The sequence below is a fragment of the Belonocnema kinseyi genome, chromosome 5 (assembly GCF_010883055.1).
Source record: "Belonocnema kinseyi isolate 2016_QV_RU_SX_M_011 chromosome 5, B_treatae_v1, whole genome shotgun sequence".
NCBI classification, from domain to species: domain Eukaryota; kingdom Metazoa; phylum Arthropoda; class Insecta; order Hymenoptera; family Cynipidae; genus Belonocnema; species Belonocnema kinseyi.
Window position 1 is genome coordinate 79130489 of NC_046661.1, and position 17427 is coordinate 79147915.

Consider the following 17427-nt stretch of genomic DNA (forward strand, 5'->3'; position numbering starts at 1 on the left):
AAAAAAAAAAAAAACAGCTGAAAATAAAACAGTTTTCCATATAAAACCTTCAATATTTAAATATCTAAAATTATAACACAAAAAAAACTCTAAAAATTGAAAATTGTTAACAGAAATATTGAGAATTACGCAGTTCCTAAATTAAACCTGGAATAATGAAACAATTTCAATCATTAAAATTAGCAATAGCACCATTTTTAAATTGGAATTATGAAACTGGATAATTTAAAATAACAAAGTTTAAATTTTAACTTTAAGAGCTTGCTTTATCAGTTCTAGATTAACACTTTTTTCGGTTAACATTTTAAAACCTGTAGTATTTATAATTTCAATCATTTAGAATAAAAATCAAATAAAATTGAAATTATTTTATCAAAAAGTCTTTAGAAAGTTGAGAATTTCATGTTAGCATTGTACACTTTATTGTTAAAATTATATGCATTCACAATTCAATAATTTATCAAATTTTTCTAATTTAAAGAAAAAAAATTGAAATTTCAAATAAATACTGATTATATTGGTCAATGTATATGAAATGGAAAGAAAGTGTTAAGAAATTTCCAAATTTGTATGATAAAAATTATCCGAATTTTATATTTTACATTTTTATATTTGATATTTTTTTTAATATTGTATATTTATTTTTTTATATTTTATATTTATTTGTATCCTATATTATGTCAGCTTCTAAAATTTATAATTAATTATTACTTTTTAAATCGTTACACCTTTGATTTGATTGTTTAAAACTTTTAAATTTCATTATTTCAAAAATTATAATTGTTTATAAATGTCCAAGTTTTTGTGATGAAAATGATCAGAATTTTATATTTTCGAAAATATCTTTGAAATTCCAAAAGTAACGTGTATAAATTTGGCACCTTCCAAAATTCACGATTTTAGAATCTAAAATCTTCTAAAAACATTTTTAATTTTATGTTTTACTTTTTAATGACGATTGCTTATTCAAAATTATAGATTTCAAAATTTACTCCTTTGATTTGACACACGTTTTTAGTCGAACACTTTATTTTTTGAGTATCAAAAATTGTATAAATTAAACAATGGTTTTTTTTAAATGGAACGATTTTAAGTCTGAAGCATATAAACTTCATGTTTTTAAATTATACCTGTTTAAAAATGTCAAGATTTGAATTTTGGTAAGAAAATTTCAAAGATTTTTAATTTGAAATTTTCTAAAAACATTTTTAATTTAAAGTTTCACTTATTAATAATCAAAAATATGTTTTAAACCCTGGAAAGTTTCTCAAATTTATAGCATTAATTTTGAAATACTATAAAATTGTTGATTCAATTAAAGATTTCAATATTTACTCCTATCATTTTTTTAAGCATCAAAGATTGCATAAATTATTGATTTTTTTCTAACTAAACCTTTAAAAATTAAAGCTTATCAATCTCACGATTTTTAAATTATAATTGTTTCAAAATTTACAAATTTTTATAATAAAATTGATTCGAATTTATATTTTCAAAATTATCTTCACAATTCCAAAAGCAAGCTATTTAAATTTGGCAGCTTCCAAAATTTGTAATTTTACAATCAAAAACTTCAAAAAGGTAGTTGTAGGGGTGAAATTTAAAAATGTTCAAATTTCTAAAAACATTTTTGAAATTTTCGCAAGCTTCCCAAATTTATGTTGCTAATTTTAAAAGTTTTACACCTCTGATTTTGTTAAAAATGGCATAAAACATTGAACATTTTTTTAAATTGAACGCTTGAACGTTGATAAATTTCATGATTTTAAAATTATAATTGTTTAAGACACTATGAAAAATGTTTAACACACTATCAAAAATATGTTTTAAATCTTGGAAAACTTCCCAAATGTATAGTATTAATTTTGAAATACTATAAAATTGCCCATTCAATCATAGATTTCAATATTTACTCCTTTCAATTTTTAAATATAAAAAGTTGCATACATTATCGAAGTTTTTTTTAAATTCAACGCTTTAAGGTTTAAAACTTACAAATTTCATTATTTAAAAAATTATAATGGTGTAAAAATTTATTCATTCTTATGGTGAAAATAATCCGAATTTTACATTTTCAAAATTATGTTCGAAATTGGGTATCTTCCAAAATTTATGATTTTAAAATCTAAAACGTCAAAAAAAGCACCTTTCGGGATTAAACTTTCAAAGATTTAAAAACTGAACATTTATAAACCCATTTTTAATTTAACCTTTTCTTTATTAATGACAAAAAATATTGTTTAAACCTTCGATGGCTTCAAAAATTTATTTATTAAAATTTAAAGCCTATGAATTTCACGATTTTTGAATTGTAATTGTTTGAAAATTTTAACATTTTTATGAGGAAAATGATCTAAATTTTATATTTTCAAAATTATGTTAAACATTCCAAAAGCAATCTATTTAAATTTGGCAGCATGACAAAAAATATTCTTCAAACCTTCGAAAATTTATTTCTTAAAGTTTATAAATTTCACGATTTTTAAATTATAATTGTCCAAAAATTACAACAATTTTCTGGAAAATGATCCAAATTTTACAGCTTCAAAATTATGAAGCAATCTATTTAAATTTGTCAGCTTTCAAAATTTATGATTGTAGAATCTAAAACTTCAAAAAAGCATCTTTCGGGATAGAAATCTCGAAGATTTAAAAACTAACAACTTAGAAAAAAGTTTTTGCTTTAATACTTTATTTATTAATGACCAAAAAAAATATTTTCTAAACCTTTCGAAAATTTATTGCATTAATTTTGAAAACATCAAAATTTTCAGTTACAATTTTTACATAAATTGTTGAGCAGTTTTCGAAATTGAACGTTTTAAAGTTAAAAGCTTATAAATTTCACGATTTGAAAATTATGATTGTTTAAAAATGTCTAAATTTTTATGATGAAAATCATTCGAATTTTTTATTTTAAAAATTATGTTCGAAATTCCAAAATCAAACTATTTAAATTTGGCAGCTTCCAAAAATGTTTGATTTTAGAATCTAAAACTTGAAGAAGACAATTTTAGGGATCAAATTTTCAAATTTCTAAAAAAAATTTTGAAATCTTCGCAAGCTTCCCAAAATGATTGTATTAATTTTAAAAGTCTTACACCTCTGATTTTTTGTTTAAGTGGCATAAATTATTTAAATTTTACATCTTCAAAATTATCTTCATATTCCAAACTTACTGTATTTAAATTAAGAGGCTTCCAAATTTATGATTTTAAAATCTAGAAGTTCAAAAAGGCACCTTTCGGGATGAAATTAAGATTTTAAGACTAAAATTTCTAAAAATATTGTTGAACCCAATTATTGCATAAATTATTGAGCAGTTTTCGAAATTAAATGCTTTAAAGCTTATAAATTTCATGTTTTTTAAATTACAATTGTTTAAAAATGTCTACATTTTTATGATAAAAACGAACCAAATTTTATATCCTCAAGATAACTTTCGAAATTCCAAAATCAATCTATTTAAATTTGGCAACTTCAAAAATTTATGATTTTAGAATCTAGAAGTTCCAAAATGCACCTTTCGGGATCAAACATTCAAAGATTTAAAAACTGGAAGCTTATCAAACAATTTTTTATTTAACCTTTAATTTATTAATGACAGAAAATATTGTTTAAACATTCGAAAATTTATTTCTTAAAATTAAAAGCTTATAAATTTCACGATTTTTAAATTATAATTGTTTAAAAATTACAACAATTTTATGATGAAAATGACTCAAATTTTGTATCTACAAGATTATATTCGAAATTACAAAATCAATCCATTTAGATTTGGCAGCTTCCAAAATTGTTGATTTTAGAATCTAAAACTTCAAAAAGACAACTTTAGGGGTCAAAATTTAAAATTTCTAAAAACATTTTTGACATCTTCGCAAGTTTCCCAAAATTTTAAAAGTCTTACACCTCTGATTTTCTGTTAAAAATGGCATAAATTATTGAACACTGTTTGAAATTGAACACTTTAAAGTGTAAATCTGACAACGTTCATGCTGCTCGAATAGAAGGCAATAAAAAATAAATTTAAAAAAAATTTAAAAGAAAGGAAAGAAAAGAAAAATGAATGAAATTTTCGTGATTATCCGGTTTCTCGGTCCAGTGGCCACCCTGAAAGCAGAGTAAGTTTCCAGAATTGTGAAAAGACTCACCGTTTGCCGCAAATCAAACAACTTTCTCGGAATCCTCTAAATAAAGGAAATCTAATTTAAAACATTTTCGATTGATTCCAAGGCTCGCGCGCTCTTCCCCAAGAATAAAAACTCAAAGACTCGTCAAGAAAATTGATGCGTACTTCATGCCTCTCATTCCTCCTCCTCCTCCACCTCCACCACCTCCCTGGTTTTCGCCGTACAAGCGATTTGAAAAGGTTCTATCATATCTTTCGACTTTGTATCTCGACTCGCGCTGACTGTACGAGCGTTGCTCCCTGATGTAGGTGTCTCGACCGCCACCCGGGATCTGAACTCCGCCGCCATTCCGACGATCCCTCGATGAATGAGAGTATTTTTGCGACATATTGCTACTTGCCTTCGCCTTGAGTTGCTTACGTCCCGTGGAATTTCGACTCGTCGACGAGGAAGAACTGGAACTGCCGGAAGAGCTGCTGCGACGCCTGGATTTAGTATTCCTTTTGTCTTTGCTGCAGGCGTTTCGACGTTTTGGGGAAAGACCTGAGTCACTGGCGCTCGACGCACTCGAATTTTTCCGCTTTCTCACTCTCGTATTGGAACGATCTTGAGACCTCGACACTTGCTTTGAAACGACATCACTCATTTTGTTTGATATTGATGACTGAGAAGCGATCCTTTAAAACAAAAACACATACTTTATTAACGGGATTGTTACCAGTGCTAGGTAAATTACTTCCTTTTTTCTTCTTACTAACGTAATTTTCCCAGCCAACTAAAAGTAACAGTCATATCTGACGCAAAATGCAAACATTTGCTTTAATTCATGACGCTCATTCTAAACATACAATACTTTGAACACAAAAGAGAAAAACATTGAAAAATACACGAATTTTTAAACAAATAGGGTAAACAGGAGGTATTACCGACACCGTGAGAAAAAGTATTTTTTTAAGAAAAGGAGAATACAGTCATCACAGTACAAAGAAACAAGTTGTAATTTGTTGTAAACCGGAAGATGACCAGAAATTTGTTTCTTCTATTAAAACGGCCACCCTGAAAAATCGAGTATTTACATTTCCACTGAGAACTAATTTTCAATTTAAAAAAATTTAAACTATTTTTTTACAAAGCCATTCACTTTCTTACCACATAGTGAAATCCGTTACCAAATTGTTGTATTTTCAAGCAAAAAAGGTGAATAGTCTGTATTTTAAAACCATAAAAGTTCAATTTTTTACCAAAAAATTAGACAGACGAATTTCTATGGAGAAAAATTATTTTCCAATTTAAAAAACATACAATAAAAACGACTTTTCTATGAAAAAGTTGAATTTTATACCAAATTTTTAAATTTTCAACAAAATAGTTTAATTCTCAACCAAAATAGATTAATCTTCGACTAAACAGTTGCATTTTTAACCAAATTTTGATTAAAGATAAAAAACAGTTAGATTTTACCAAAAAGTATATATTTTCAATATGACTTGATTTTGACCAAGAAAATTTCGATTTTCTACCAAAAAAGACGAATTTTCAACAACAACAAAAAACAGAATTTTTTGAACTAAAATGTTGAATTTTTAACCAAAAATGGAGTAGATGAATATTCATTGAGAATGAATTTTCAATAAAAACAAAAGCAAATTTTCTACAAAACAGTTTATTTTTATACCAATTTGTTGAATTTTCAAGCCAAAAAGCCTAATTCTCTATACAACAATTTAATTTTAAAAACGAGAACATGAAATAACAAGAAAAAAGTTAATTTACAATTAATCAGTTGACTTTTTTAACAAAATATTTGAATTTGCAATTTAAAAAAACTTTTTTTACAGCTAAAAGAATTTTTAATGAAATTTGTTATAAGAAAAAGAACTTTCAACATTAAAAAAAATTCGTTCAACTTTCAACCAAGGACTGGAATTTTTAATGAATCATTTTTTTGGTCCAAAATTCTACTTTTTTGTATAAATTCTATTATTTAGTTAAAGATTTAACTATTTTATTAAAAATTAAAGTCTTTTGTTAAAAAATAATCGTTTTTGGTAAAAAAATTTATTTTTTTTTTGGTAGAAAATTCTTTTTCTTTATTGGAAATTAATATTTTTTTGTTGAAAATTTTTCTTTTAGCAGAAAAATCTTTTTTTTTAGTTGTTGAAAATTCACCTTTTATATATGAAAGTTAATCATTTTTATTGAAAGTCTACTTACTATCATATATTTGGTGTTTAGTTCAAAATTCTACAAATTATTTGAAAGTTTATTTATTTTATTGAAAATTGAACTAGGTTCTTAATAAGCCACCTTTTTTTTTAATTAACCTCTTGATTAAAAAATCTATTTCGATTGAAAGTTAGTTCTTTTTATCAAAAACAAAACAAAAAAAGTATTATATTTCTTTTTCAGAATTAATCATCTCTTGGTTAAAAATTCTAAAAAAATTAATGTTCAACCAAACAAATAAATTTTCAAATAAAACTATGGAATATTCCATTAGAATAAGTTAAATTTTCAGTTAACAAAATTACTTTCTACAAAAAATATTTATTTTCAACCAAGAAGATTAATTTATACCACAAAAAGAAGAAACTTCAACGAAAAACGATCATTTTTTTACCGAAAGTCAAATTATTAAATTTTTAGTCAAAAATGAATATTCAACCAAAGAAATGAATTTTCAACTTAATCGTGGAATAATCAACTGGAATAATAGTTACATTTTCAGTACAAAAAAATAATTTTCAACCACAAAAATCTAAATAAAAAACAACTTTTACATTAAACAGCTCATTTTTCAACCAAATTAGTGACTTATTATTTAAAACGATGGACCTTCACCAAAAAATAAATTTTTAGCAGAAGAATTTATGTTTCAAACAAATAATTTGATTTTTAACCATAAAGATTAATTTTATACAAAAAGGCGAACTTTTCACAAAACGATCAATTTTCGAATAACTTCTTTACGTTCTAAATTAAAAATATCAATTTTCAAGCAAAAGTTTCATCCCAAAAAGATGTATTTTCAAGCAAAAATAGATTAGTTAAAAAATACTTCAATTTTCCACAGAAAAAAATTAATTTTAAACCAAATATAAAAAGTTTTGAACTAAATCAATGAATCTTCAACTGCGATAGTTAAATATTTTAAAATATTATTCATTTTTACAAAAAAAAAAGATAAATTGTCAACTACAGCTATGGAATTCTCAATTAGAATAAGTTAAATTTGCAGATCAAAAATTTCTTTCAACATAAAAAAACAAAGTTAAAAAGAATATTTACACTTTCAAACAAAGTGGCGAATTTTTAAATCAAATTGTGAAATATTCAACTTGAAAATTAATTTTTAATTAAAACTATGAATCTACAACCTAACAAAAATTGATTTTTAACCAGAGTTTAACTTTCAGCCGAATAATGTTGTTTCCAACCTAAAGGATGAATTTGATCTAAAATTATAAATATTTAACTTCATCCAAATTTTTAAATTGTGAACTAGAAAAGATCAATTTTCAACTAAAAATGGAATAGTTTAATTTTCAATCAAAAATTAATTTCCAACCAAACTGATGAATTTTCTACGACTTAATTTTCATCCATAATGATTAATTTTCTACAAAAAAATTAATAACTAAATTAAAATTAATAGATAAAATAATTAATAAATTGTTAACTAAAAAAAGATGAATTCGCAACCAACAATGTAAAAAAATATATATTATAATTTAGAAATATTTCTTTTCTGAAATGCTACTTCTCTAAAAATCAACTTTCTTTTTCTAAAATTTATAAGAGGGAACCTTCAAATTGTGGCGAATTCTTACTTGGAAGAGGGATTTTTTTTCATTCCTTTTTTCAAAATCCGAATTATAATTCTTTAAAAAAATTCCCGTTCCATGTCAAAAATTAGATTGAAAACTTATTGGAATATTCATTGAATTCAGTCATTTCGAAATAAGATTAAATAAAAACTTAAAAAATTTTTTAAATCCATTGAATTAAGTAGAATGTAGAAGAATAGTGAATCGCAAAAATTCAAGAAATTCCGGAGAATTTAAAATAATTCAAGGTAAATTAATAAGAATTCAGGATGAATTACAAAAATTCAAATCACTTACAATTATTGAAACCCTACTCATTTTCAAACAAAAAAGTGACGATTGACTAAAAAACAATTCACAGAAATTTGAATGAGTTTGAATTTTGTTTTAAGTAAAAGAAAATCCAATCGAAGTTATTCCAATTTTTCAAAAACACCGAAATTTTACATTTTTTTTAAAGATGTTTTTAATTTTCGATTACTATTTTTTTAAATTCTAAACCTGCAAAGAGATTCTCATTTTTTAATAATCTGTTTCCCAAATTCTATAACTTTTTCGAATTTTTTAAATTTCCATTACTATTAATATTTAAAAAACAAAAATTCTAATCTTTTAACATTTTTAATTCATAATCTTCCATGAATAGAATAAAATAGATTTAAATAATAATGTAACCAATATTCTTTTAACTTAAAAATAATTCGGCTGATAAGACTTCAAAACAATTTAAGTTAAATTTAAAAAAAAATTAAAATTAATTGGAAAAAATGTTTAAAATAAAAAAATATCCATTAGTTTCTGTAAAACTGGAATTGAAAATAATTCAAAAATATAAACAAAATCATTTAACTCAGTAAGTTTGAAATGAGCTTAAAAAAATTCAAAAGAATTTTCTGAAATTTGCGTAAAATTATTTTAAAAAAACCTTCAGAGCTTTAAAATAAAAAAATAATTTAAATCTATTAAAAATTCCTTAGAATCTTTGAGAAGTACTCTGAAATATTTCAAATATTGTGAAATTAAACGTTTCGAATTATTAATTAAATTAAGTAATAGTTTTATAATATAAAATGTCCTTTGTTCATTAAATTAAATAAAAAACTGAAATAGTAGATTTTATAGCTTTTAAATTGAAAACGTTTATATTTATTAGCTTTAAATAAAAAATGTAAATTAAAAGACTGTTCATTTATGACATCCTTTATAACTGATAACCATCAACAATTGCTAACATTTAGAATTAAATTCTCTATTTTAGACAATCTACCAAAATTATTAATATATATTTTTGTGAAATTCAACCTTCGATCATTTTTAATTTTAAGGTAGTTGTTCCAAAAATCAGACATCTGAAAAAACAGATTTCCTGTGATTTTCAAAATCAAAATAATATGACCGATTATGTAATTTCAAATAAAAATACATTATTTTTAATAGCAGAATTGAAAACAGACAACTTTATTTTAATGATGTTTTTTTTATAGAAGTTTTTCTTACTATATATTTCCTACAAATTTAACAAAAATATTTGGCTTTTAATAAATAATGACTTATTTATTATTTTCAAAATTGGAAACAGTGACATTATAGGGAATGTTTTTCCCGAAAAAGCTAAAAAGTCCATATCTTCAATAATAATTTAAATTTTTATTTGATCTTATAATTAAAATTCAGCGTACGTTAAAAAAATTAATGTGTTACTACGATATTAAATTTAATTTAAACTGCTTCAAATTTCTAACTTTTCAATTAAAAATATTGCATTTCAAACAAAAAGATTAATTTTTTTAGCCAAAAGACGATTCTTCAACGACAACAAAATAAATTTTTAATAAAAAAAAAATAAATCTTCCATCAAATATTTGCATTTATAGCTAAAAAAAGATCAGTTTTCAATCAAAAACTGAATATTTAAATTTTCAGTAAAAAAATTAATTTTCCACTCAATAAAATTTCAACCAGTTATTAATTTTCAACTAAAATTGTGGACATTAAACTGAAATACTTAGATTTTTAAGCAAAGAGATTAATTTTTTTACCAAAAAATATGATTTTTGAGCAAAATACACGAATTTTTAGGCAAAAATGAAACCAAACCAAAAATGAAATGGTTAAATGTTTTATTTAAAAAATTAATTTTCTACCCCCAGATGGTGAAATTTTCATCCCAAAATTGAAATCGATTGGAATAGTTATATTTTCAGTTAAAAAAAAATCAACAAAATAACTCATTTTTCAACAAAGAAGATTTCCAAGGAAATAGTTGAATTATTATCAACTAAAAAATCACATTTCTAACAAAAATGGAATTTAAATTTGCATTAAATTCATTTATTTATTTAACTAATCCAACAGTCCTCAGAAAAATGATAGGATTATTACAAAATTATTTTTAAAAATTGCATTAATATTTAAGAGCTTATTTTATATTTGGAATAACATTTTCGACAGATGCCACAAAGAATGTATTGACTTGTAAATTAGATCTAGATATTTCGTGCTTATTTTAACAACTGCGTTGAAAGTAATACACATTTTGAAGATGGGAGTTTTTTCTACAGCAGCATCTACAGCAAGTTAAATTTTTTATAAAAATCAAACTGGTGATTTTTCATGTAAAATGATGAATCTACAACTAGAATATTATAATTTTAAATCAAAAAGATTGAATTGTCAACGAAATATATCAATTTTCAGCAAAAAATGGAATAGTTTAATTTTTTGTTAAAAACATAAACTTCCAACGAAAGAGATGAATTCTCAACAAAAATTATGGAATATTTGATAGAAATAGTTATATTTTCAGCAAAAAAAAAACAACAACATAATTTTCAACAGAAAAACTGATTTTCAACAAAATAGCTTATTTTTCAATCAAAGAGATGAATTTTCAACAAAAAATATGATTTTTAAAGAATATTAACTTTTAAACAAGAAGAATTTTCTACCAAAAAAGTCGATTTTTGAACAAAATAGTTGAATTTTAAACAAAAAAAGATCAATTTTCCACACAAAAATTGAACTGTTAAATTTTAAAAGAAAAAAAAAACACAACTAATTTTCAATGATCATGGTGAATTTTCAAGTAAAATTATGATTAGAGTAGAATTATGAATTTTGAACCCACAAGATTAAATTGTGAAAAAAAAACAAAGAATTTTCAACAAAATAGATAAATTTTTAACCAACAATTGTGTATTTAAATTTTTAGTTATAATAAATATATAACAGGAATACTTGAATTTGCAAACAAACAGATTAATTAAAAAAATAATAATTTTCTACAAAAAAAGATACGATTTTTCAACAAAATATATGAATTTTTAACAAAATAGTTAAATTTTGAACTAAAACAAATGACAAACTTTCAACGAAACAGTTACATTTTCAACTAAAAAAGTTGCGCTTTCAACCACAAAGTGATAATTAAAAAAAATAAATAAATCTTCAACTATAATAGTGGACTTTTTAACCAAAATATGAAATTTACAACCAATAGGACTAATTTTTATACCAAAACTATGAATTTTTAACTAAAATTATATAAAATTCTACTGGAATAGTTTAATTTTCTATTAAAAAATTATTTGTAAACCAAAAAAGAGAATTTAAAAAGGGAATAGTAAAATTTTCAGTGGAAAAAAATTAATTTGATGAATTTTGAACTGAAATAGTTGAATTTTCAATTTAAAAAAAAATAATTTTAAAATCAATACGATTAATTTTCTACAAAAGGTATGAATTTTTAACTGAAATTATCTAAGATTCAACTGAAATAGTTATATTTTCGATTAAAAAATTAATTTTAAACCGAAAAAAGCGAATTTCCAACAAAATAGTAAAATTTTCAGTCTAAAAAATTCATGTTTAACCAGAAAGAAAATGAATGTTCAAAAAGTAATTAAACTTTTAACTAGTGATGAATTTCCAAATAAAATCAAAAATCTTGAACTCGAATACTTAAATTATCAATAAAAAAAATTTAAACAAGATTTTGACTTTCAACCAATTAGTTTTTTTTTTCAACTGAAAAAAGTCAAAATTTTAAATAAAATTTTCAACCAAATAGTGGAATTTTAACTTAAATGATGAATCTTCAACCAGAAAATTAATTTTTAATAAAGTAGTTTAACTTTAAACCGAATAGTACAAATTAAACTAACAAAAAATGACATCTCCTAAAAAATATTATTTTCAGCAAAACAGTAAAAGATATTATTTTTAACAAAATAGTTAAATTTTCAGTTAAAAAAAAATCATGTTTGAAGAACTACATAAATAATTAAAATAGATAAGAGAACAAAAATACATAAGAAAATTAATGTTTAAATAAATGCATAAATTTTAAATCAAATAGTTGAATTATGAAATTAAAACGATGAATCTTCAACCAAAATAAAGTTAAATTTTCAATAAAAAGTAATTAATTTTCAACCCAACAGCGAAAAAGAATTTTTAAAAAAGTTAGATCAAATAAAATGAAGCTTACTCTTACAAATTAAGAAACGTTGCGATTCAATTTTATACTGCAATTTAAAAAAAATTAAGTAAGCTTTCGAAAACTTTGATTGACAAAAATTCTAAAAATAAATTTAAAACATTCAGAATTGTATTAAAAAAAAATGTAAGTGAAATACTATCAGTCCCCACAAACTAAACGCGTCGCGTCACGTAAGTTCTAGCTTATACATACCGTGCGTAATAAAAAGCGATAAAGACAAAATAATGGCTATAACGTTCGAAAAAGACAATCTAAAGATTGTCGATTTACGGTTTCTTTTTTTTTATGAAAAAATAATTATTCTCGAAGGAATTGAACACATGTGGAAAAATCAATAAATAAAGAATTTCAAAAGGTTGTGAAACGTGAATGTTTCTCTTGCTCCAAATGACAAAAGGTGCTCCATTTTATCGAAAAATCCAATTTATTCCATGAAAAACTACGAATACACGGTCGAAAATTTCTATTAAATGAAATACTTACCTCAGAAATTCTGCATCTTAGTGAACCATACACGAATTTTGCGGCGAAGTTCGTTTTGCGCATTATACCTTAACCTTCCTGTGTCATTTTGACGATTTCGATGATGCCGAAGTTTTCGAAGAGAGTTGTTCTTACATTTGCAAACTGCTGTAATAATTCAATTACTTCATATTTCATAATCTCACCATTGTAAAACTCAATTGTGAGTAATTTATGTCTGTAGGTATTTATATCTTTAATATCAAAGCAAATTCAAGCAAAAAAAGCAATCCGTGACGAAAAGTAACATAACCTGAAAACGCCGAATTCAGACGATCAATTTTATTTTAAAAATGGAATTACTTAAACAAATTTTCCAGAATTTTTAAAACACTCGTTGCACTTCATTAATCAAGCAAAATTAGCAGAAAATGCCTTGATTATTTCGGCTTCGTGTCTCCGACAAATTCCGTCAATTTCCGACTCTTGAGAAGGAAGATTTCGTTGGACTTTGGCATGTAGACATACTGCGCATGCGGGTGTGCGTATGAGAGGAACACGGCGCGACTTATCGTTTCCATAGTAACGGTTTGTCGCGTCGTGTTCCTCTTACAAGGATGGCGCACGCGCAGTAGGACTGCATGAAATGTATTGTGGGAGAAATCGAAGATGTCTGCACGCTGAGGGTCAACAAAATAATACCAATTGCGTGGGGCAATACTTTATTTTTTTAAATAACTGAATAAAATTATTATTTATAATAAGTGTAATTGGATACTTTTTCTTATTTTATCAAATCTATCCCATTAAATAAAAAATCCATGATTATTCTTCGTAACGATTTCCTTATTTCATTGAAGAGCTTTTAAAAAATATAGAATATTATTTAAATACACTTATGGAGAAAAATAATTTTTACAGAATTATTAAATAAATAAAATTTCACCCTCGGCGTGTAGACATCTTGCGAGCAGACGTCACAACTTGAAACACTTAATGGAAGAAATGGAAATGGAACTAGCCGGAAATGGGGCGACAAGAAAATACTTGGGTCATAAAAGACGAAAATTTTCATATTGAAAGCTTAAATTAAATTCAGTGCTTCTACTCAGGATTAATTTTGTAGGCGGGAAATTTGAATCGACGGGATAATAAATTTTGAAACGTTGAAAGATCAATGCTCTTGTTGTTTTAATTTTATTCAGTTCTTCATGAATATTCACTTGATATACTTTAATAAAATTTCAAATATGAGAGGTGGCCACTATCACCTTCATTTATTTATTTTATTTCTTAAGTCATACACATATAATGCTAACCAATTTTAGACAACTGTCTTATGAATAAATTTTATATATTTTGTTCAGATTCAATCAATAAACTGTTATACATTTATAGAATAAAATTTCAAGATGGCTCAAATGGAGGAAAAATGTTCATGTAAAAGTAAAGTAAGTTAAAAAATAATAATTCTGATCTTCAGAGCAAATTATTATAGTAAATATTTTTATTCAAAAATGATTTATTTTTTATTTCTACATTTACAAGAAAGTCGTCAAAATGATTTAGAAATTAAATTATAATTTACACTTGAAATATAAGTTTCATTGAATCAACTATAAATTTCTACAATCTAAAAAAGTACAAGTTCTAGTGTTTATCATTGCGTTTAAAAGATAACTGGTCAAGCCCCCGGATTTTAATTTTATTTTTTCTTGCTATCGCTTGTAAGATAAAGAAGACACATTGTTTAAGAAAATTGATACATGAAAGTCCATTTTTCTCTCCAGATTAAATGAAATGATTGAAACCGTTCAAAGAGTATTTGTTGTTTTAAAAATACTGACACATTTATATTTTTATATTTATAAGTAAATAAATAATTTATTTCTGAAAGCGAAATTTTTATTTTCGGAAAATACAATCCATAGTTTGAAAAATAAATAAATAAAAAGGCTTCCAAGTTTTTGAAATTAATAAAATTTAGGATAAATAAAACTATTTTTAAAATTCTTTTTTAAATTACTTTCATTGAAATATTTATTTAAATTAAATTAAAATATTATTTATTAATAAACTTACGAATAAAAATACAGTGAAACCCTTCAATAGCCCGCCCTTCTATAGCCCTTCCGAGAATTGACGCCGCGCCACAGATAGGTGTAACAGGAGCTGCGCGGGGTCTGCGGTTGTTACTCAGGCGTGAACAAGCAAAAGCGGAACGGGCTATAATGAGTTCGTTCTTACCTACCGCCAGCCCCAAAATCGGCGCTATAGAAGAGTTTCACTGTAATATGAATAAAAAATAGGTTTCAGGAAAGTCTGTTCAATATAATAAATTGGAACCAGCCCTCCGTCTAGAATTAAGAACAATTGTGAAGGCTCTAAGTTTGCCAGGAAAAGGTTTGCTTGCAGCAGATGAATCGCCTTCCAGTTTAGGAGAGAGATTTAAACTTTTAGATTTGGAAAATTCTGAAACGACTCGCAGGGATTACAGGCAAATGCTGTTTTCTACAGATAAGGTATTCTTTAAACTAAAAATTCATCTTTTAATGATAACAAAAAAATCCACGTTCTTTACATGTACCTCGACGTAAGAGTATTCAATTTTCATCTCCCGGTTAGATCAGACGGTACAGCTCCGGGGTTGTAACCAAAAAGTCTGGGCTCGATTCTTGCTGTCGGCATTTTTGCGAATGTTTGTTTCGATTCAAATTTGTTAATTGCAAATAACTATTACATTGATTTAAGTTAAGCCATTTTAACAACAATTTTGAACAAAGTTTTTTATATATCATTTTTGTAACCTTTTATGTTGAAAAACATTACTCATTACTCCAATACAAAAATATAAATATCATAATAATAATACAAACTGTCATTTACTTATAATCTAATATCATTTTATTTTACTAATTCTTTATATTTGAATAGTTATTTTACTGTTATTAAACTATTTTTATCTCATATGAAAACAATAAAACCTAAATGTCAATGTTTAATTGAATGAAGAAAATGAGTATTTTCTATACAAAAAAAACTTGCCTTGAAGTGAAAAAATTCTAAGAATTTTAGAAATTTAAAAATTCCAAGAATTTCAGGAATTCAATGAATTAAAGCAATACCAAGAATGCAATGAATTCAAGGATTTTTAATAATTCCAAGAATTAAAGCAATGACCAGAATTCCACGAATTCTAAGAATTAATATTACCAGAATTCCAGGAAGACAATGAATTCAAGGAATTCAATTAATTCAGAGAATTCAATTAGTTCAAGAAATCAAATGAATTCAAATAATTGAATTTATTGAAAATTAAAATTGAATCTAAATTAAATTAAAATTAAATTAAATTAAAATTGAATCTAAATTAAATTTAAATTAAATTTAAATCCAATTGATTTATTCATTTATTGAATTTGTTGAATTTTTTGAATTCCTTGAATTGCTTATATTCCTTATTTTCTTTGCATTCCTTGATTTTTTTTAAGTTTTTCATTTAAATTGTTTTTATTGCAATTGACTAGTAAATTTATTTTGACCATGCAATGTATTATTAATAATAATAATACAATTTATGATTTAACCATTTTTTTATATATATTTTATTTCACTATTTAATTATCTTCTAAAATATTTATTTTATTCTTAATATGCTATTCTTATTTTTATCTCACATAAGAATGACAAGGAACCAAATATAAATGTTCAGTTGAATAAAAAAAAAAACAGAATTTGATATTAAAAAAACTTTTCTGAAATAAAAGATATAATTTCAAAGAATTCAAAGAATTCAAACAAATTAAGTAATATAAAGAAATAAAAAATTTCAATCAATTCAAAAAATGTAATGCTTTCAAAAAATACGAAACATTCGGCAAATTCACTGAATTTTACGAATTTTACGAACGCATTGAATTGAAAAAAAATGTGTAATTCATTGATTCCTTTGAAATCCTTGAATTCTTTGAATTTTGTATTTAAATTTTTAACTTCAATTGACCATGAAATTAATTTAAATCATGTCATTTCAAGAATCATTAAATAATATATACATAAACCAATTCTATTTTGTTCTACTTTTATAACTTCGAAGCGAATATTTCAAGGTTAAGTCAATATTTCTGTAAATATCTTTGAATATTCTATTCTTGCTGTACAATTTTTTTTTTTAAATTTTATATGAAAATAATTTTAAAAACAACGAAATATAAGTGTTCAATTGGGCAAAAAGAAGAGAATTCACTATTAAACAAAACTTTTCTTGAAATAAAAGTGTTAAAGATTAAAACCTCCATTTTTTCATCAAAGAAAATGAATAATTTTGCTTGATTTTAATAAATTAAATAGTCAATTGCAATAAAAACAATTTCAAATGAAAAAATACATTGATGAAAAATGCCGGTAGCAGGAATCGATCCCGGACTTTCCGGTTACGCACTTGAAGCGCTAGCGCCTAATTTTTTAAGAGTTGATAGATTCATGCATCGCGGTCCAATGAACGTGC

General features: G+C 24.3%; 2 protein-coding genes across 5 annotated transcripts in view; one reads left to right on the forward strand and one right to left on the reverse strand.

Moving 5' to 3' along the window:
- The window catches only part of LOC117172508 (ADP-ribosylation factor-like protein 6-interacting protein 4), a 38254-nt gene extending 24828 nt beyond the window's left edge, over positions 1-13426 (reverse strand). The window contains exons 1-3 of one of the 4 annotated variants that reach the window (XM_033360518.1): positions 13284-13426; positions 12942-13088; positions 4295-4807 (exon numbers count right to left, since the gene is read on the reverse strand). In XM_033360518.1, coding sequence (XP_033216409.1) covers positions 4295-4776 — 482 coding nt within the window. In that variant the 5' untranslated portion in view covers positions 4777-4807; positions 12942-13088; positions 13284-13426. Of the gene's footprint in view, positions 1-4151; positions 4274-4294; positions 4808-12941; positions 13089-13233 lie in introns of those variants that run through there. The other 3 variants (XM_033360516.1, XM_033360517.1, XM_033360519.1) reach the window with 3 other exon arrangements.
- An 820-nt stretch (positions 13427-14246) lies between these two features.
- Positions 14247-17427, forward strand: part of LOC117172509 (fructose-bisphosphate aldolase-like) — an 8215-nt gene continuing 5034 nt past the window's right edge. The window contains exons 1-2 of the mRNA XM_033360521.1: positions 14247-14371; positions 15230-15442. Coding sequence (XP_033216412.1) covers positions 14333-14371; positions 15230-15442 — 252 coding nt within the window. The 5' untranslated portion in view covers positions 14247-14332. The remainder of the gene's footprint in view (positions 14372-15229; positions 15443-17427) is intronic.